This window comes from Erpetoichthys calabaricus, chromosome 3, assembly GCF_900747795.2.
Source record: "Erpetoichthys calabaricus chromosome 3, fErpCal1.3, whole genome shotgun sequence".
In the NCBI taxonomy this organism is placed as follows: domain Eukaryota; kingdom Metazoa; phylum Chordata; class Cladistia; order Polypteriformes; family Polypteridae; genus Erpetoichthys; species Erpetoichthys calabaricus.
The window spans coordinates 39,812,278-39,834,483 of record NC_041396.2 but is presented as its reverse complement, the minus strand read 5'-3'; the positions used below and the strand labels follow the sequence as shown (position 1 = coordinate 39,834,483).

Below are 22,206 nucleotides of genomic sequence, written 5' to 3'. Positions count from 1 at the left end.
TTGAGTCTCTTGTGATTAAGAACCCCAAGTTCACAACAGTTTCATCCAGGGATTCACTAACTTTGTTGGTTACTAAAGCATGGGGAAAGAAAAAGATCTGTCAAGGGATCAGCGAGAAAAAGTAGTTCAATTTTATAAATCGGGAAAAGGATATGAAAAGATATTTAAAGATTTGAAAATGCCAATAACCAAAGGAAAAGCAAGGATTTGTTCATATTACTTAGTACTAGGGTGTTGTACCGTGTTAGCCATTATGAATATAGAGAAAAGCCAAGCAAAATGACACCTTTTATTGGCTAACTAAAAAGATTACAATATGCAAGCTTTTGAGGCAACTCAGGCCCCTTCTTCAGGCAAGATGTAATGATTACATCTTGCCTGAAGAAGGGGCCTGAGTTGCCTCGAAAGCTTGCAAATTGTAATCTTTTTAGTTAGCCAATAAAAGGTATCATTTTGCTTGGCTTTTCTCTACATTCATATTACTTAGAATCCGAACTCAGATACAAATATGACCTTGCGAACTTTTCTCCCATTGCATTATGCCTTGCGCCCTGTGTTGGCTGGGATTGGCTCCAGCAGACCCCCGTGACCTTGTAGTTATGTTATAGAGGGTTGGATAATGGACGGATGGATGGATGCATTATGATTGACAGTTCACATCTTCAAAGAACAACCCCCCTCCCAAAAAAACATTGCTCAAAAATGATGGCGGAAACATTTTCAAGTCAAAATAACTGAGCTCATTAAATGTCATCATTTAATTCCCTAGAGTAGAAAACCACCAAGCCAACGCAAAGTTATCCCCAAAAGGCCAGGGGAAACTGGGAAAATGTAACTACAATAAGATATCCAAAAATATCACGAAGACCAACAAAGATTTCAGGACACAACTGCCAGGAAAATTGTTTTGGGATATGAAGGAACTTCCACAGTCAACTTCTAACTGAAACACAGGCTTCAATGAAGTATAAGGAGATACATAAACAAAAGTGGGCTGCATGGAAGAGCTGCCAGAAAAAAGCTTTTGCTGTGCCTACACCACAAATCAGCCAACTTACAATACACCAAACAGCACCCATCAAATCCTCAAAACTTATGGAACAGAATCATTTTGAATGATGAGACCAAAATTGAACTTTATGGTCACAACCAAGAGAAGCACACCAGTCCTACTGTGAAGCATGAAGGTGGACCACAGCAGTTTTGATGGTGTAAAGGGAATTTAGTCAAAAGCAATGGCAAGATGAATGGAGCATGTTATCAGAAAAATATCAGCCTGGAAGACACACATGGGGCGCACTTGGACTTTTCAACTTCACAATGATCTGAAACAGAAGACCAAATCAATCTTACAATGACTGCAGCAGAAAAAGGTGAAGGTTTTGGCATGGTCTGCTGCTGACCTCAGCATCATTGAGCCACTTTGGGAAGGTCTCAAATGTGGAGTTCATGCAAGACCACCAAAGAATCTACACAACCTGGGGGCTTTCAGCCATGAAGAATGGAAGAATGGGCAGATTTACCGTTTGAGAAAATAAAAGGGTCTTATTCACAACCGTCACGCAAAACTGCAAGTCAACATTAATGCTAAAAAGAGCAATGCAAGGTATTAAGAGCTAAGGGTATGCAAATTTTTGAACAGGACCATCTTATTATTTCCTTTATTGCTGTGGTTTGTTTATTAAATGTGCTCTTCTGAAATGCCTAGTACTTTCATTCGATTTCCTTTAAAAATATTAGAAATGTGTTTTATCTGTTCACTTCTGAGTGAAGAGAGTGTTCATTCATCTCTTTGTTCATTTCTTTAAAAAGTGGTACGTATTTTATAAATTCTGCCAAGGGTATGTTAACTGATGAGCACAACCTATAAAAAAGAAGACACACTCTTGCGGTGTCACGTCTCAGTGACACCCGATGTCCAGCATAAGTCAATGGCTAGCAGGTTGGCTTCCTCATCACTTGAAACACTCGATGCACTTTTTCTGGTTTTAGATTAATTGCTAATTACCTGAATGATTTTGTGTGTTCACTTGTAATGTCTAGTTGCCATCTAGCTGTACAGTAAAACAGAGTTATATGACAACAAGGTGGGCGGTTGTCTGCAGGCAGGAAAGCTGCCCCAAATACACTTCACGTCCCTGCCCTCAAAACTGCGATCCCTTCATCTAAGCTTGGCTGCTCTAATACTCTTGTGCTGTCTCTCTCTCTCTTCGCTCTCTCTCTCTCTCTTTTTCTTTTCATCTCCGATTCAGGACATGGGCCCTCCTCGACCCCCACTTCCTAAATCTTATTTGCCCCTAACATCGTCCCCTGGCACCCCACCCTGTGTTCCACCCCTACCCCAGCCCCTGCCTCTTGACGGCAGACTGTGGCTAGGCTGCAGCAGCAGACTGCGGCCCAACAGGGAAGAGGAGGCTGAGCCCCGGCAGGGACAGGTACCACCTTCTCGCTGCAGCCTTCCCAGGCACAAATGGTTTGACCGTCCTTTCATTATCATCTGTCCTCAGGCCTGCATTGTTTTTGGTTAACATTTAAGTAAATCTTACTTATTATTAGCAAAGTGTATTCTTTTTTGCCACTTAAAGGAAAATAGAATTGTTCAATAAAGTAACTGGCTGCAGGGGTGAAAAAGAAGCTGTTTGGTTGTGTTCTTATCTTGTAGGTTTAGAAACCTTTTTGAGCTGGAAGGAAACTGCAAAAGTTTCAGAAGCAAACATATAATACAGAACACGGTAACCAGACACAATGGAGAAATAAAGTGCAAGTATCACTACCCCTCACGGAGTATGTGGGCAGTGTGGATTGGAGTTCAAGTTGAACTTTGCATCATATTCTCACACTTTTATTGTCTTTAAAGGAACACTCAACCCAAAAATGATATTTTTTATGTTTCTTATCCCATGTACTTAGTAGAGGTGACCAAGAAAAAGTTTAATCTCATTTTTTCATGAGGAATAGGGAGTTAAATTTTGATTGTCTTTATTATTTACTTTGAAGCTTTTTCCAATACAGGCACACATCTACCTTTAAATTTTCTGGGTCAGTTTAAAGCCACCAGTTAACCATGCAGCATCTTGAAAAAAATGTAAACTTCAACAGACATCACTGACTATTCTGATTATGACCTATTATGAAATAGATATTTTCAAATGTCTCCAGGTCTGTTGACAGATGGCTCTTTTCCGCCTCTCATCATATTCTTCGCCCGTTTGTTTTGTCTTGTTCTAGTCTGTCTCTGTCTTCCCCTCTTTTGTGTTGTGGTGTTTTACCTAACGTGACTGTGGACAGATTTCTGTCATTTCCATCACACTGTGCAATGCTATAGAATATATACAGTAATATGTGCCATCTCTTGCTAGGACCACACGAACCTTAGCTGTCCTCCCAGGCGTTTTGTCTTCTTTCTGTTCATTCTAGCAGTCCATGTACATCTGTACAGTACATTGCTTCTGTAGATATCACTTTTCAAAGTGAAACATTTTCTGCTTTGGATAGCTTAACTACACTGGGATGGGAGCTGAAGGTCAGTGTGACTGGTTTAGAGTGCCCTGACCATTCCTAGTTTTACTGATCTTTCTTTTATTTTTTGTTCTCTTCCAGCAGAAGTTCACCTTCCAGTCAGAAAGTTCCACTGCAGCAAACTCTCACCAAGCAGAACACGTGGAAACAGACTCTGACCGCCAAAATAAAGGTGCCACCAGCTAGTCCTCGACTTTGCTATCATGATAGATAATACTTCTGTGATACCAAGTTATCTTAATTAGGTCTATACAATCGCAGGAGCAGAATAATCAGAGCCAGCTTGAGCATTTTTGCTGCCATAGGAAAAGTTGTAAATGGCACCCGTCTACTCCCTTTACTCTGAGCGGAATCATTACTGCCAGACTTGTACATAGAAAAGCAGAGATATGAGAGGGGAGCCGGGATTGGATTGGGAAGAGCAAAATATGGAGGGTTTGGATATAAAACAGTGAATTTACAATTAGGGAATGTCAAGAGGGGCATTTAATTTCTTATAGTAATGTCTGTTTACAAGATGTCTCAAAAAATATACGCTTGAAAGGTGCCATTTCAGAAAACATGTAGGAATTGGGCAGTATTAACAGTTTTTTTTTACCTAATATATATAAATACAGTGGGGCAAAAAAAGTAGTCAACCACCAATTGTGCAAGTTCTCCCACTTAAAAAGATGAGAGAGGCCTGTAATTTTCATCATAGGTATACCTCAACTATGAGAGACAAAATGAGAAAAAAAATCCAGAAAATCACGTTGTCTGATTTTTGAAGAATTTATTTGCAAATTATGGTGGAAAATAAGTATTTGGTCAATAACAAAAGTTCATCTCAATACTTTGTTATATACCCTTTGTTGGCAATGACAGAGGTCAAGCATTTTCTGTAAGTCTTCACAAGGTTTTCACACACTATTGCTGGTATTTTGGCCCATTCCTCCATGCAGATCTCCTCTGGAGCAGTGATGTTTTGGGGCTGTCGCTGGGCAACACGGACTTTTAACTCCTTCCAAAGATTTTCTATGGGGTTGAGATCTGGAGACTGGCTAGGCCACTCCAGGACCTTGAAATGCTTCTTACGAAGCCACTCCTTCGTTACCCAGGCGGTGTGTTTGGGATCATTGTCATGCTGAAAGACCCAGCCACGTTTCATCTTCAATGCCCTTGCTGATGGAAGGAGGTTTTCACTCAAAATCTGACGATACATGGCCCCATTCATTCTTTCCTTTACACGGATCAGTCGTCCTGGTCCCTTTGCAGAAAAATAACCCCAAAGCATGATGTTTCCACCCCCATGCTTTACAGTAGGTATGGTGTTCTTTGGATGCAACTCAGCATTCTTTCTCCTCCAAACACGACGAGTAGAGTTTTTACCGAAAAGGTCTATTTTGGTTTCATCTGACCATATGACATTCTCCCAATCCTCTTCTGGATCATCCAAATGCTCTCTAGCAAACTTCAGACGGGCCTGCACATGTACTGGCTTAAGCAGGATTTGAGTCCCTGGCGGCGTAGTGTGTTACTGATGGTAGTCTTTGTTACTTTGGTCCCAGCTCTCTGCAGGTCATTCACTAGGTCCCCCGTGTGGTTCTGGGATTTTTGCTCACCGTTCTTGTGATCATTTTGACCCCACGGGGTGAGATCTTGCGTGGAGCCCCAGATTGAGGGAGATTATCAGTGGTCTTGTATGTCTTCCATTTTCTAATAATTGCTCCCACAGTTGATTTCTTCACACCAAGCTGCTTACCTATTGCAGATTCAGTCTTCCCAGCCTGGTGCAGGTCTACAATTTTGTTTCTGGTGTCCTTTGACAGCTCCTTGGTCTTGGCCATAGTGGAGTTTGGAGTGTGACTGTTTGAGGTTGTGGACAGGTGTCTTTTATATTGATAACGAGTTCAAACAGGTGCCATTAATACAGGTAACGAGTGGAGGACAGAGGAGCCTCTTACAGAAGAAGTTACAGGTCTGTGAGAGCCAGAAATCTTGCTTGTTTGTAGGTGACCAAATACTTATTTTCCACCATAATTTGCAAATAAATTCTTTAAAAATCAGACAATGTGATTGTCTGGATTTTTTTTTCTCAGTTTGTCTCTCCTAGTTGAGGTATACCTATGATGAAAATTAAAGGCCTCTCTCATCTTTTTAAGTGGGAGAACTTGCACAATTGGTGACTGACTAAATACTTTTTTGCCCCACTGTACATATAAAGAGAGAGAGTAACTACCAAATAATACAAAGAGTACATGATACATGTTTTGCTCTAATTGGGACCCATTGCTTCCCTTTGCGGGGATCGAACCTCAGATGTCAGCCCCCGAGGTAAAGCCTCAGACATTCCGGTTCGCTTAGCTGACATGGTGAAGATTGGAGTATTACATGCATATAGGTCTGATCACAATCTGATATTTGGGTGGTTACCTACCAGGTAATGCTTGTGGTTGGTCGGCCAGACAGCAGACATTCGCCATGCCCTCTCAGTTGTGAGAAGCAGATCACAGACATGATATTTAGTACCTGCCAAATAATACAGAGGACACGAGACATGTTTCACCCTAAGTGGGGCTCATATATATATATATATATATTTGTAGCATTTAATAGTTGTCTAACAGAAACAAAGTGAATCACATAATGACATTCCTATTATTAATCAAACTCTGTAGGTGTCTTTAAACTGCCAGCCTACCGTGCAACTTATGATGATGGTGACAGTTTTGTTAAAATCTTACTAAAGTAGCTCAGTAAACATATACATTTCATTTAGGTTACTGAAATAAATTGACAAACTTAAGATAATGTCAAAATTCAATGAAACTGAAGTGTAATGATTGTCCCAAACATTTACTCTTGATTCCTATTTATTGCATCCTTGCTAAATATGCAAATAATGCAAAATAACTATCCAATCAATGCATGACCTCCTAGCCTTTTACCAGTGAGAGATGGATTATAGAGAACTTTTTTAGTGGGCCAAGAGGGGACGCCATAGATGTTGCTAGTGCTGGGCGGTATGACCAAAATTCTATATCACAGCATTTTTCTAAATTATCCCGGTTTCACGTTATTCGACTGTATTTTTTTCCCATGCATGAGTGGATGTTAAACACATTTTCCACTGCAATTACTGCAGTAGACTGGCTAAGAATAACCTATTCCGCTATCATGAGAATTGTACATCATACAAAAAAAAAACATTTTAATGTGCACACAGGTATTAATTCAGGTTTGCATGGACCCATAAAGTGATAGTTTTCAAGGGGGTGGCACTAATGAAGAGAAGGAATCACACTGCATGACAGTTGCAGTCAAAATATAGAACCTTTTTATTGAACAAATTTTGCAAACAACTTAAAGTATAATTTTGAGAACATATTTTCAACCATCCAAAGAGGCATTTAAACAGTAAAATATCCAGAGGTGCTTGTCAAAAGTTGTATTGCACTGAACATGTCTTAGAAAAGGAATAAATAGTAAATATTTTTTGTAAGCTAACTACACTTTCTGTTAATATTAACAATCTCTGTCTACTGACACGTTAAAGTGACTTTTTAAACAACTTTACCATCATTGAACTGCATAATATTTAAATTAATTAATAATAACAATAAAATAAATAATAGTGCAACTTCCAGTAATAATACTATTGCTTCAGGACTTCAAGCCCAGGTGCATTACACAGTATTCACCAAATCAAAATAAAATAAAATAAAATAAAACAAGCGCAACTTGGTGATGACATCTTTACCAACTGAACCATCATTTAGGCAAACTGCATTAATATGGACCTTGCTTCAAGCTAAGCTATATACATAAATAATAAAACTGCAACTTGCATTTATAATACTATTTGCAGTATAGCCCTACGGAATCGTATTAGGGCCACGGTGAAGAAAAAAAAATACGGACACAGGGAAAAAAAAAAAAAAAACAAACTATATGTCGAGAATAAAGTTGACATGTTGACTTTATTCTTGAAATTTTTGCTTTATTCTCGCCATTTGTGAAGATTAAAGTCGACATGTTGACTTTATTCTCGTAATTTGTCATTAAAGTAGAACATCGTAAACTAAACTTCATCTTAAAATGAATATTTAATTTACTAGATTTTCTCAAACCCTTTCATAAGTTAATGTAGCACATTAAACATTTGTGTTGTGTTCCCCGACCCAGTTGTTAATCACTACGTGCTTCTTAAACTGACTTCCTCCGCACTAAGAGGAGGCGCCAGCAGCAATCACAGCACAGAATCCATTCACTTCATGATATTCCTGCTCTCTGAAAAATTAGAATGCTAAGACACATACTTGATATCATTTTCAGGATGAAATGCATTAAAGCAGGTATTAAACATGCACGGTAGTGAGGCGGTAGTGCTGCTCCCTCGCAGTAAGGGGTCCCCAAGTGTACGTTCAGTGTACACTTTATGGCAGGTGTGACGAAGCTCTAAAAAACTGGATGTATAAATGGGTATCGCACAGGTTTAACTTAAAAATTGTGTAAATGTTGGGTTTATGATCTGGTGGTCGGAGACACAAACACAGAATTCAATGGATGTTCTTACAATACAATACAATACAGTTTATTTTTGTATAGCCCAAAATCACACAGGAAGTGCCGCAATGGGCTTTAACAGGCCCTGCCTCTTGACAGCCCCCCAGCCTTGACTCTCTAAGAAGACAAGGAAAAACTCCCAAAAAAACCTAGTAGGGAAAAAAATGGAAGAAACCTTGGGAAAGGCAGTTGAAAGAGAGACCCCTTTCCAGGTAGGTTGGGCATGCAGTGGGTGTCAAAAGAAGGGGGTGAATACAATACAATACAATACACAGAACAGAACAAATCCTCAATAAAAAATTAAAAATTTTTTAGAAGTATGGAGCAGAATTTAACATTAGATGATATCACATAATAAGATTTAGATAATTTTAGACTCCTGGAGACCTCATCCATCAAGCTGCCTCCCCCATTTGGCCATTCCATGGCTGAAACAGTGTTGGGCCAGCCAATCCGATGAAAGGACCCCTCTTTCTCACGATTCCTGCAATCCTCCATCAGGGATGACTTTACCTTAGGCAGGCAAAACAACTTGGCAGGTGGGCCGTGGCACCAAGTGCCACATTTGAGTACCGAGAAGAGAAACAGAATAGGTGAGGGTTAGTATCCAATTGTAACTATCAGTTACTTATGTTTTAGTGCTAATGACTAACAACAGAGATGCAGTATGTACAGTTAATCAGCAGCTCTAGTCAGGATATGCTAAACTGAAGTAGTGCTGAGCGGGCTTTCTTTATTGCATGCGTGCTGTCTCTGACGTATCAAACCCCCAATTCCTATCCTTCCTTTTTCTTTCTCCAGTTAACCAATCACCACATGATAAATGTAAAATTAAAACTAGTTATAAACATAGACCACGGAATGTTCAGAACTTTAAAAACAATCTTCATTATACATTTTGAATTATGACATTTCATCATGAAAATTATATCAAGTATTTATCTTAGCATTCTAAATTTTCAGGGAGCAGGAATATCATGAAATTAATGTGTTTTGTGTGCTGCCTGCGCCTCCTCTTAGTGCAAGAGGAAGTCAGTTTAAGAAGCTCGTAGTGATTAACATGGCTCCGGGATCACTTAACACAAAGCATTTAATGTGCTACATAACTTATGAAAGGGTTTGAGAAAATCTAGTAAATGAAATATTCATTTTAAGATGAAGTTTAGTTTACGATGTTCTACTTTAATGACAAATTACAAGAATAAAGTCAACATGTCGACTTTAATCTCGACAAACGGTGAGAATAAAGTAGAAATGTCAAGATTAAAGTCAACATGTCGTCACACAATTACACAGTACCCAGGTACATTACACTGTATTGGAAAAAATAAAACAACTACAACTTGGCTTGCTGTATTATCCAGTAGTATAGAAACAGTATTCACAGATTTGAACATAATGGTCCATATCCGACCTTTTAAAACCAAAGTATCTCCAGACAACAGACATGACTCCTTTTTTCAGCAAAAGTTCTTCTGTGTCATCATGTTCAACTTTATCGTCTGCTACAGCTCTGTTCTCTGTCCATTTTCACTTCGCAATACCTCCACCACTGCATATACTCCATTGCATGCCTGTTTAGTGGTGTAGCAGTGAAAAAGAGCCCCCACGCAACACCTCTACTAACGCATGTACAGTGGAACCTCGGGTCACGAATGTCTCAGATCACGTACAAATCGGGTAACGACCAAAAAGTTTGCCAAACTTTTGCATCTGTTCACGACCACACACTTAGGTGACGAACAAGCCAGTTTCCCTTCCGGTTCGTACGCGCCAATGATTTCCACACCTGTTCAGTCTCTCCCTGTGCATTCCCTGTGCAGCGAGCGAGCGAGAGAGAGAGAACGTGAGAACGCGAGAGAGAGAGAGCGCGAGCAAGAGAGAGAGAGCGAGAGTGAGAGAGAGAGAGAGAGAGAGCGAGAGCATGAGCGAGAAAGAGAGAGCGCGAGCAAGAGAGAAAGCGAGAGAGAGAGCGAGAGCGCATGCGAGAGAGATCACAAGTGAGAGAGAGAGAGAGAGCGAGAGCACGAGTGAGAGAGAGAGAGAGCATGAGCGAGAGAGAGAGAGTGAGCAAGAGAGCCCAAGCAGAAGAAGTAAACATTACAGAAGAAGTAAGTAAACATTTAGTTTACTATTACACTGTGCATTCTATGGTATAATTAACTATTTTTGTGCTTAAAAATCTTTAAAAAAATATATTTTTACATACAGCTCGTATGGTCCAGAACGGATTAATTGTATTTACATACAATCCTATGGGGGAAATTACTTCGGGTCACAACCAAATCGGGTTGCGACCAGAGGTTTGGAATGAATTACAGTCATGACCCGAGGCTCCACTGTACTCCGTTGCATGTGTGTTTAGCGGTGTAGCAGTGGAAAATGTCCCACCTTAAACAGTTTCCCGCTGCACCATGTTCCGAATGTTGTTTAGGCAATTTACACCAGTGTTGTGTTATAAGAAAAATCCATATCATAACAAAAATAAAAAACGGATTTCGGTATGAACCGGTATACCATCCAGCACTAGATGTTGGTGAACAATGGAGATAAAAATGTTAACTTTTATTCTAAACCAGTTTGGGAGATGACTGTAATTTGAACTAAATCATTCTTTAGCAATGCATTCAAGAGCACAATGTTCTTCTGCCATTTTCATTGTTTAATTGTATTTTTCCATGTCTATGTGTTCTGTGTTACACCAGTTTGAGGATTATTATTCTTATCTACAATATGTTGTATCCTACGATTATTGCCCCCAAAACCTCCATGTTTATGACAAGTTGGTGCCCATGTAAGCAAAACTAAAACTGTGAACCTGCTTATGAAGAAAATAAAGAAATGAGAATGTTCCATGTAAAGAGTATGACGCATCCTGGGATTTGGAAGACCACCAGTAATAGCAGTGGCTTGTGTAGGTCATCCTAATATTAAACAACATGGTCCAGTTCATGGGAATCAGACAGTTGTTTTCAATCAGTGTGTCTGTAAGTCAAACTTGGTATTGTTTAAAAAAATGATGCCTCCAAAACTTTGACACCTTAGGCAACCTCCTAGTTTGTCTAAATGGTAGAGCTCTGAGAAAAACTGAAACATTTATTCTGGATTAGTGCAATAAATTATTTTTCTTACATACAAGACAGTTTTACCTTTGTAAAATTAGTTGTTTTGTACTGCTATGTTTACAGTCAGATGACACAATATCTAAAGTTGCCAGTATATTGCCCAGAAATGACCAGAAGACAATCTGTGAAGACAAATTCCATAAAAAACTATGAAGACAAATTCCATAAAGAGATCACCAGTCTTGTTAGACCCCAATATCTGGAGTTTGAAAAAAACATCCACTCTTAGTACTGCAAATGTTAGAATTAAGAATGTCTGCTAAACAGAAGCAACAGCTGACATAGAGAGATAAAGGATATTTTTCAAATCACATGTTCTTGTGTTAGCCTTAACGTAACAGTAATGTTCTGTATGAAGAGGTCTACCTGGTCCAAATCCAACAGTTCTTCCCTTTGTTTCTACAGTTGGTGTTGTGCCCCCAAGGACCAAATCTCCAGCTGAAGAAAATTGCAGTTCTCCGGCCCTGGTCACCTGTAGAAACTCTGATCGAAAACTGCCAAATGGACATCTTTCTAGGGTAAGATTGCTCCACATCCCATAAATAAAAAGTATTATCTGTAGAAATTTTGAAGCTTGAAAGGCATAATAAACTACATCTATATTTAGTGGTATCCCAGACAAATTATTGTTTTAGGAAAAGGAGATTTTAGCAGTCTTCCAGTGATAGATAAGAAGGGCATATCCAGTACTGTGTGAGGAAAATGTCATGGATTTCATTAGTAGACTTGAAAAAATGAATCTAAACAAAAACTTTAAAAAGGGTGTTAATTGGTTACAAGAGATTATTATTGGGAGAACATATAATTTTCAAGCAATTGAACCAAAAATACAAAAGCTTATTTAACACATTGGGTCTTATTACACATGGTTCATTCCCGACTGTCTGTAGATGTGGATTGCTCTCTTTCTCAGAACTCAGAATACTACATAAACTCCCAGCACCCAACAGAAGGATGGAACAAAACATCTTAACATCCCATATCAAAGAGCAAATGGTAACTGACAGACGTGAAAGAGTTGTGGCATTAACAGCCCCAAAACTGGGCTATGTGACATAAACTTACAGATATAGAAAAGCAATGTTAGCACACAGAAGTTCAGAATTATTGGGGTCATGGAGGGAATGGAAGATGACAGCCCCACTAAATTTATGTTGGGGTTCTTATTCAAAATTCTCATGTGCTATCATGGTAAATGTTGATACTGAAAGATCAAATTCCCTATCTGGCAATGGTAAAATATGTTTGATTTCACAAGAAAGAGAATAAGGTTTGAAGCTCAGAGAGAACAATCCTCTATGAAAAGAAATCAGATCAGCATTGCAGAGAAAATGGCATTACACACAGTCAGAAATAACCAGCATAAAAAGTAATGCAAACGCAGATAAAGACTGGGGCACCAGCCGGTGATCCCCTTATGATTTGCACAAAGAGACAAAAGGTGCAACAAATGAGAAAAGCTGAGCCGCTTTTCCAGATGCAAGTCCATTAACAAGACTGATGCTTTGAGGTAGTAGTGGCCTTTAAATTTTCCACACCAGAAGAGATGGGGCTGCTTGCAAACTGGAAGTGACTTCACGGATCTTCAAATTTCAGAACCTCTGATCTACAGATGAATAAGGAGAAAATGAATGATAGTGTCCCCTCTGAACTCAGTGTGAAATTACAGTCGATAGACCATCCCTGAAAAAGCCCCCTACTCAGGCATGTGTGTCACCAGCTAGAATCAAACTTGACAAATGGAAATCAAAAAAATATCTGTATTACACATTTGAGGAATCTGAGAAGGAAGAAATTAATAAGGAGCTAACAGTGGTATAGAAGTAAGTCTTGAACATTTTTTAACTACTTTTAAGTATTTAACATACCAAACAATCATAATTAAATAGTGCTTTAAAGACCTGTTTTTATGTAACTTTAACAGCCTGATGGAATGTTTTAAACAAGACATACCAATGAGAGGAAGCTATTCAGTCTATCAAGCCCGATTGTTTAGCTAATAGCTAAGCTGTCCCAATATCTCAGGCAGAGACCTCTTAAAATTCATCAGAGTTTCTGCCTCAACTACATGTCTCAGCAGTTTGTTCCAGACTCCCACAACTCTTTATGCAAAGAAGTGCTTTCTGTCTGTCTTCAGCCCTAAACGCACTTCCCCTTAATTTCCATTGATGACCTCGAGTACTGTATGTGATTCACGGTTATGCTGACATGATCCTCTAGTAATGCCTTCATCTCACATTATCTGAGAAGGTCATACTATTAAAATGACCATCCTTACAAAATGTGACATTTTTTTCAGCGCATTCCCATATATTTGAACCTTTTTTTTTTTTACAATTAAACCCTAACTTTATTCTTTTGGAATGCAATCGAGGAAAATAAGAGAGATGGCATAAACGACTTTCATCTCTCAACTATGTTTTCTGGATGAAATTAGACAGAAATCAACTTAGAAACTAAAAATAAGACTTAATAATGACTACATTTTTATCCATTTTAAGTAAATACTGCCTTTAATCCTTCCTGTATGCTTTGCTTTGTGTATCAGTCATTGTTATTTGTTGTGAACCAAGAAGGAATCCAGGGATTTTAATATGGCACCAGCACCGGAGATGCTGTATTTAAAAAGTGTCGACTGCACCCTTACAGCTCTACTAGGCCTACCATATTTAAAAAATGGAATATGCTGTGCATTGGGATATTTAAGGATCATATAGTATATTGACACACATATTTGCGTTATTTGAGCAACAGCAGCTCCAGTATAAACCTATCATCACACCATTTATTTTACTACATGCAAGTCAAAGACTTTGTTAAAAGAAATCGTGACAATTTTCCTAAACTTTCTTCACTTTCTGCTGTAGAATTTTACTTTCAGCCTTTTTGTAGAAATAAACAGTACAGGTAGCATATCTAAACCTTATGAGTAGTTTCAAAAGAGTGCACTTCTAATCTGAGGAAGCACTGGGAAGAGAATCTTATCATTAGATTTTCAGATAATGAATAGAAATTATCTCCGGATAAATTTAATTCATCATCAATATGTGCAAAACATGGCCTGACTCAGTTCAGAATTGTGAATTGCACGCATTTCTGTTGATTGAAACAATTCAAAATCTAATTGGGACAGAGCAGTACTTGTAAGAGATGCCATCAGGTCACATTTTAGGGATACCCTTTGCATTATTGAGCCCTCTTGAAATAAAATATTTGCTTCTTACCAGACAGTAGTTGCTAATCCTCTAATGGCTCACTTTAGATTTACAACTGGCAGCATATTACTGCTAAATGAAGTCTGTTGTGGAAGAATCCTAACTTACTTACCTTAACGCGATGGGATGGATGGGAAGGATTTCCTACTTTACTTAAAATCTGAATGAAAATTATAAAGAATACATAAAACTATTAGAATCTGAGAGGCAATTAGCATTGTCAGAAAAATTAACGTGCTGAATCATTACATACATTTTGGATACTTTCTTCATGATAATTTTTTTCTCTTTCTGTGCTTTCTAAACAGATATGGGAAAAAGTTATTTGATTTAAAAGTAATTATTTCTTACTGATCTGTATTGTATTTATAAATTGTAATGAAACTTTAAATTGAAGTGGCTGGTCTCGCAGTGCCACCATGTGGCCGTGAGCGATAATGCAAGAGGACACAAAACATTACTAACACTGAAGATTTCAAGTAAACCATCATGTAATCTTTCATTCTTATCTGATGGTTTTAACAAGGAACACGGCTGAATTAGTGCAAAATTTAAATATTACTAAAAATGAGATGCTCCACTTGAGTGTTATCAAAATTTCTCTTCTGATACTCTCTTTACACTTTGATGGCTACCACTCTAGTTTTCAACCAGCTAGTGAGAGACTTGGATATTTTATTATCCAAAGCTTACTTTCTAAATTAAAAAAAATATCTGTTTGCATATTTTCATCTTAGAAATGTTTGTATTCATTTGACTATAGCTAGATTTTACTGCCGAATTCTTACTGATACCTTTATTTCCTTATTATTAGATTAGTGTAATGTGTTCTGAAAAGGCCTTTCTAAAAGTTCTTACATAAACTGCTGTTTGGTGTTAAAGCCTTGAGGTTTCATGATCTTATTACATTGTTTTGTTCCATGTTCACTGGTTCCCCAGTCTCGTCAGTACAGTTTAAAATATTGTTCTTAATGTGCAAAGCCATGTTATAGCAACACGTATCATGTGTAATACTCCCCATATCCCTTGACGGCTCATCACATTATTTAAGATCATCTTTCATATGTTCTACTTCTACAACTAAAAGTGTTTGGGGCTCAGGTGTTTTTGTTGACTTTTGCCAGGAGTGTCCATCCATCCATCCATTTTCCAACCCGCTGAATCCAAACAGGGTCACGGGGGTCTGCTGGAGCCAATCCCAGCCAACACAGGGCACAAGGCAGGAAGCAATCCTGGGCAGGGTGCCAACCCACCGCAGGACACACACAAACACACCCACACACCAAGCACACACTAGGGCCAATTTAGAATCGCCGAACCACCTAAACTGCATGTCTTTGGACTGTGGGAGGAAACCGGAGCCCCCGGAGGAAACCCACGCAGACACGGGGAGAACATGCAAACTCCACGCAGGGAGGACCCGGGAATCGAACCCAGGTCCCCAGGTGTCCCAACTGCGAGGCAGCAGCGCTACCCACTGCGCCACCGTGCCGCCTGCCAGGAGTGTACAGTACCATATTCTAGAGACTTTCACAAATACAGTGTATAATCTACAATAGACATAATAGATAGATGGATGGAGTGTGGTTCCTTACCTCGTCTGGAGGCCATATGGAAGGAAGGTGCAGATGGATGCTCCTATTCCCTTTGTCGGTTGAGGAGAAGATATAATGGATAGACTGGGGAGACTGTCAAGAACAGTTGTTCCCCCAGAATGATAGGTGGCAGTGCTCTTCCAGTCTGACTTCAGTTTGGACACCCTTCAGGACTAACTGGGACTTGTAATTTGGGTAGGCAGACCTTTTGAGTTTCTCAGGGGTCTCTCTCTGCCGAAATAAAACTTCTTATTCTATGGCAGTTCTATCTGACTCAGAAGTGCTTCTTGGGTGCAATGTTCTGGCAGCAGAAGTACTTCTTGGTGCGGCATAAAGGCTGTCACCCTACATTACTCAGGAAGTTGGAGATGGGAGGAGATGGATAAGGCTTGTCTGGGAGAGAGAAAGAAAGAAAGAAAGAAAGAAAGAAAGAAAGAAAGAAAGAAAGAAAGAAAGAAAGAAAGAAAGAAAGAAAGAAAGAAAGAAAGAAAGAAAGAAAGAAAGAAAGAAAGAAAGAAAGGTTTGTGCATTATGATTGTGCTGACTTTGAGGAGAGATGCCCACGTAAGGCATATGTCTTTTAAAGGGGGTGGTCACTTAAACCTGGGACTGAGACCATGTGGTTGTGTCTGGTTTTGGGGTTCTGTTACCCCCTACAGGCCAAAGCTCCTTTCAGCTAGTGCAGACATATCTTCATAAGACAGAATATAGGGAACTATTTACTGGGTTTGACCAACTGTACTGTTTCTTTTTAATTTTGATTTTATTTAGGTAGGATTTTTTTTTTAGATTTGAAAGCACCTAACACCTATGAGAATTATTAACAGAAAATATTTTGATTACACTGTTAGTTGTTACATTTTATGAACAACATAGTAGTGTGATGCTGTTTGCAGTGCAGATGCCAGGTTATTTTGTGCCCTAGGCTAAGCTTATTAGTGAGCCAACCAACTATTCGGAAGCTAACCTGTGCGGCTCAGTATTCCCCCCCATTATGATCTGCGCTGTAGGCAAATATCTAATTCACCTTAATGGTGGCGCCAGCCCTGAGTGTATGAGAAAAGTCAAATCTGTTGTAACATGTGGTTCTTTACAGAGGGTCTAAATCATATCGATCAAGAAACATCAACTGACTTGTTTCTGTTGTCAAGGTTGGCTACTTGTACTTGCTGAGCCAGCACTTTTTATTATTTTTTGTAGGTCTATACAATTTTCAGTTTTATTGAATGTCGTGTGACTTTTTTGAAGCCTAGTTAACATTATAAAACACATTGGTTGATGGACATATTTATTCTTAGTTGTTATTTAGTATTTACAAAACTATTTTTCAACGATTTATATATTTTTTCTGCATTTAAAGTTTTTTAAATACAGTTGATTAAAGTATTTATACCGCTATTGTGTTGTATTTATTTTGAAGTGGATAAATTTGACATTTTTGTCCATCAATCTACACTTACTATCCCATAATGATGAAATAAAAATCAAAAACTGAAATCTCTTCATTTATATATATATATATATATATATATATATATATATATATATATATATATATATATACGTAGACATTTTTGCCATGACACTCCCAATTGTGTATTTTCTCTTTGAAAATACTGACTTTAATAATAAAATGATTGTTCATCAACTTGCAGTTTTATAATTCAATTTCATTAAAAAGTATAAATCAAAAATAAGTTACATTTAATGTAGGCCATAAATGCCATAAGTGATTCAACTCTGTTAGGCCCTTGAACAAGGCCCTTAACCTGCAATTGCTCCAACCTGGATATGCCGTTAATCTGCATCCAGCCCTGCAAGCAGGTCCTCCAACTTGCAGGGAAAACTCCACGCCATTCAAACTAGTGTGGTGCTGAGGTGTCATCTGTTGCACAACTGCACTTGGGGCCTCATTTAAGATCCTGAGGTGGTTTGTCGTGTGGTGGGTGCAGCAACGTGCCGTACCACTGCATACTCCCAACCTCCTAAGGCAATGGCACAAAAACAAATGGGCAAAAAAATCAATGGATGAAACAGTATTTAGTAATTGGTATCCGGCCAAGTGTTTTCTGAAATTTTGCTTTGCCTTCAGCCAATAACTTCATTTAGATGCATCATTAAAATAAGTGCATGTATTCATTTCTATATAGCTAATGAGTTGTAATTTTGGATAAAGCAACAGATGTATATCTTCTCTAAATCTGCTTTGTGTATGTGCTGACTTCAGGAACGACCAAAGAGTGCAGTTTTCCCAGCTGAAATCAAGTCCAAGATGAGCGTGGAAGAGCAGATTGAGAGGATCAAACGCAACCAGAGCGCCTCCATGCGAGAAAAGCGACGCAGTCTTCAGCTCACCAGCTCTCAACAGATTGACGGCATCAAGCCAGCTGTCAACTACCGAGTGGTAAGTCTTTTCTACATTCCTATAGAAGTTAAACAGCACAGCTTTTCAGCCTTTTCACTGTAGCTTAGAAGAAAAAAATACCACTTCCTATTTCAAAATTTACTTTTGGTTTAATTTGAAGTTTAATGTCTCATAAATGACAACAGTATCCATCCTATGATCTGGTCTACATGGGGTTTTCATGTTCTCCTTATGTTCATATGAGTTTTCTGCAAGTTAATTAGGGTTTCTTTCCACATATCAAAAGCACACATGATGCTTTAAAACTACATTAAAAGTACAGTAGTTGATTAGTGACTCGAGATTTGTTCAAAATGAATGAGTCTGCATTGCAACGAACTTGTGCTGTGCCCAGAGTTGGATTTTAGCTTGCAAAAAATGCAGGCAGATCTCTCTCCCCAAAACTTTCAATTTATGGAATTTAAGAGTTCATTAAATGGAGAATGGATGAGTTCATACAGTGGGCAGTATAAAAAGAAACTCAAGATTTTGTGCCTTCTCAACTATCCTAGTAAAGACATCCTATAGTTAGCATTCACAATTTAAAATCCTGTGTCACAGGTACGCCGAAGGTTGACTGCTCATGAGGTAGACATCAAGGATTTGGAGGCAGCAGTTCGTGGGGAAGGGATTGAGTCACCTCGTGAAGAAATTGCTCGGTTACGGCGCTTGGATGTTGAGCCAGAAAATTACAGTCTTGACATTGGCCGTGAGGTGAGTATCCTGGCAGACAATTTAAAGGTTATTGTCAGTGTACAATCCTTGGGATGAACTAAATTTATTAAGTATAGGATCTTTTTTTATTTATTTCTACTAGGCATTCCTTCCATGTAGAGTTTGAATGAATTGACCTCAGCAAGTGTCTACACCAGTCTTGAAATGTTCAAAGGGTGTCAAAAATTTACCCATTGTCACTTACCCATTGGTGTTTTGGAATGTTTTGATTCTGCACAAAAATTCATGTCTATCTTGACTCCACTCTCCTTAGCAGCTCTTGAAGCAGACGAGGTCATTCAAATCTGTCATGGTCGGGCTGTTTCTTATGTTCATGCTCAGATTTGATTAGATTTTGAGTGCTTGTGGTTATCTCCGTTAAGCAGCTACCATAAAAACTGACTTGATATTGAAGAGAAATGTATGGGGTTTTTTTCAAATAAAACATATGAAATAGATGTACAGGGCTATTCAAAATGAAAGAACAGATTTCAAAAATTTATTTCAAACGAACTGTATAAAACAGAAACACATTCCACACATCACTGGATAGAGGAAAGTTCAGAGTTTGGTCCTATGATCCTTGAGGTTGCATGCACTCAATTAAGCACCATGTGTAGCGCGACAAACATCAAAACGGTGGACCATTTCTTGCCACGCACGAGTCAACTGGTCCCTAGTTATTGAATTCACAGCTTCCTCAATTCGATGTTGCAAATGTTGAAAATTAGCAGGCATAGGTGGAACCTTCCAATCCATCATCCTGGAATGGTGTTGTTCAGAACGACACCATTCCAGGACGATGGATTGGAAGAGGTGGACAACAAGCTCTTGCTCATTGTCTATGGCCTCTCAGGTCTCCAGACCTTATCTATGGGAGTACATTAAAGACAGAGTGTTTATTCCACCTATGCCCGCTAATCTTCAAGATTTGCGACATCGAATTGAGGAAGCTGTGAATTCAGTAAGTAGGGACTAGTTGACTCGTGTGTGGCAAGAAATGGTCTACCGTTTTGATGTTTGTCGTGCTGCACATGGTGCTCATGTTTTGTGCATGCCACCTCAAGGACTATTGGACCAAACTTTGAACTTCCCTCTATCCAGTGATGTGAGGAATGTGTTTCTGTCTTATACAGTTTGTTTGAAATACATTTTTTAAATCTCCTCTTTCATTTTGAATAGCCCTGTATAACTTTACAGAGTAGATTCAGAAAGTATTCAGACCCCTTCACTTTTTTCACCTGTTGCTATGGTACAGCAGCGTTCTAAAACCATTTCAATTATTTTTTTCTCCATATTAAGCAACATTCAATACCCCAGAATGACGAAGTGAAAACAGGAACTCAGAAATTAATCCTTAATGTAAGGATATCCTTAATAATGAAAACCTGCTCCAGGGTATTCTGGACTGGGCCCTACAGGTTAATGACCATAAGCACAAAGCAAAGACAATACAGAAGTAGCTAAAGGTCAACTCTGGGATTGTTCTTGTGTTGCTCAGAAGCAGCACAGACCTTATGTTTAATAAATTTGCAAAACAGTTCTTAAATCCCCATTTTTCACTTCATTATTCTAGGCTATTGAGTGTTGCTTGATGTGGGAAAAATGAATTTAAATGATTTTAGCACAAGGCTGCAACACAGCAAAATGTGACAAAAGTGAAGGATTCTGAATACTTGTAAGTAAGCAATGTAGGTCAGTGTGATACTGTATATAAAATATGAAAAAATATAATTATTTTCCTTCATCACAGTTGCACATATTTCATATGAGGCCAAAATCAAAGGTAAAATGCTGTTTGCATCTTATCTGCCTTGATGGTGTTCTCCTGCGTTTGTGTAGTTTTGCTCTAGCGACTGTTTGTTCCCCTCAAATGTATGATGCTGGGCTTTGGAAAATGGACGTGCTAGCTGCTTAAGGTTGGCTCCATCCTTACATCAGTTGCTGCTGAAACGCTTTTGCTCGTGTTCACCTTGTACAGGAATAATGTAATGGTCTCAGAAAATGAAGAGGGGTAGATGCAAACTTGTATCATCAGAATAATGCAAGGGTACTGTGATTCTTGTATTTGCTAGTAAAATGTAAACTTTATTCTTCTTTTCAACTCACAGTTGTCAACACCAGAAAAAGTTTTGATACCTGAACGCTATTTAGAGGCAGAGCCCGAGGCTCAGCTTAGCCCTGATGAACTCCGGGAAAAGAAGAAAAAGGTTGAAAGAATCAAGACACTAATTGCTAAATCCACGTAAGTCACAAGCTTTTAAAAAATGGTAACTAGAGTTAAAATCCTTTCTTTGGGGCTGCCTTTCCATTCAGTTCTGCCACCCTAATCTGACAAGATGTTGGAGACACAGGTGTACTACTTTACTGAAAGTACTTCTTCTCAAATATATTAGAGAATTTACTTTATGTAGGTGGGCAGCACGGTGGCACAGTGGTAGCACTGCTGCCTCGCAGTAAGGAGACCTGGGTTCCTCTCTGCATTGAGTTTGCATGTTCTCTCCGTGTCTGTGTGGGTTTCCTCGCACAGTCCAAAGACATGCAAGTTAGGTGCATTGGCAATCCTAAATTGTCCCTACTGAGTGTTTGGTGTGTGTGTGTGTGTGTCCCCTGAGGTGGGCTGGCTCCCTGCCCGGGGTTTGTTCCAGCCTTGCACCCTGTGCTGGCTGGGATTGGCTCCAGCAGACCCCCATGACCTTGTGTTAGGATATAGCGTGTTGGATAATGACTGACTGACTTTATGTAGGCGAGTGTATTAAAAAAATAATATCAGTGCCAGTCTGTGCTGGCTGCAGAAGAGGGCAGATAGGAGAAGTCTGATTATAAGTTATCAGTGTCATGGTTTGAGCTCCTCCATTTGTATTCTGTTTTTATGTTCATCTTATTAAGGTTTCATATACAAAAATACATGCCAAGAATAATCATCAGTGCTATTGTTATTGTAGCTGACCGTTCCCCGCTTGCCCTTTGCGTTGTGTGTTGTGTTTGTTAAAAGAAAAGGTAGATAACAGATGGCTGGCTTCAATTCTTTATTCTTACACAAAGCAAAAAAAAAAAAAAAAGACAGGAACTCCCCCTCAGCGCTCACA

The 22,206-nt window shown here is 38.9% G+C and overlaps 1 protein-coding gene across 1 annotated transcript in view; it reads left to right on the top strand.

The window, feature by feature from the left end:
• plekha6 (pleckstrin homology domain containing, family A member 6) overlaps positions 1-22,206 on the top strand; it is a 128,050-nt gene that overhangs the window by 93,470 nt on the left and 12,374 nt on the right. Inside the window, 5 exon segments of the mRNA XM_051925151.1 lie at positions 3,601-3,691; positions 11,595-11,707; positions 18,227-18,403; positions 18,965-19,117; positions 21,229-21,362. Of these exon segments, the coding sequence (XP_051781111.1) occupies positions 3,601-3,691; positions 11,595-11,707; positions 18,227-18,403; positions 18,965-19,117; positions 21,229-21,362 (668 nt within the window).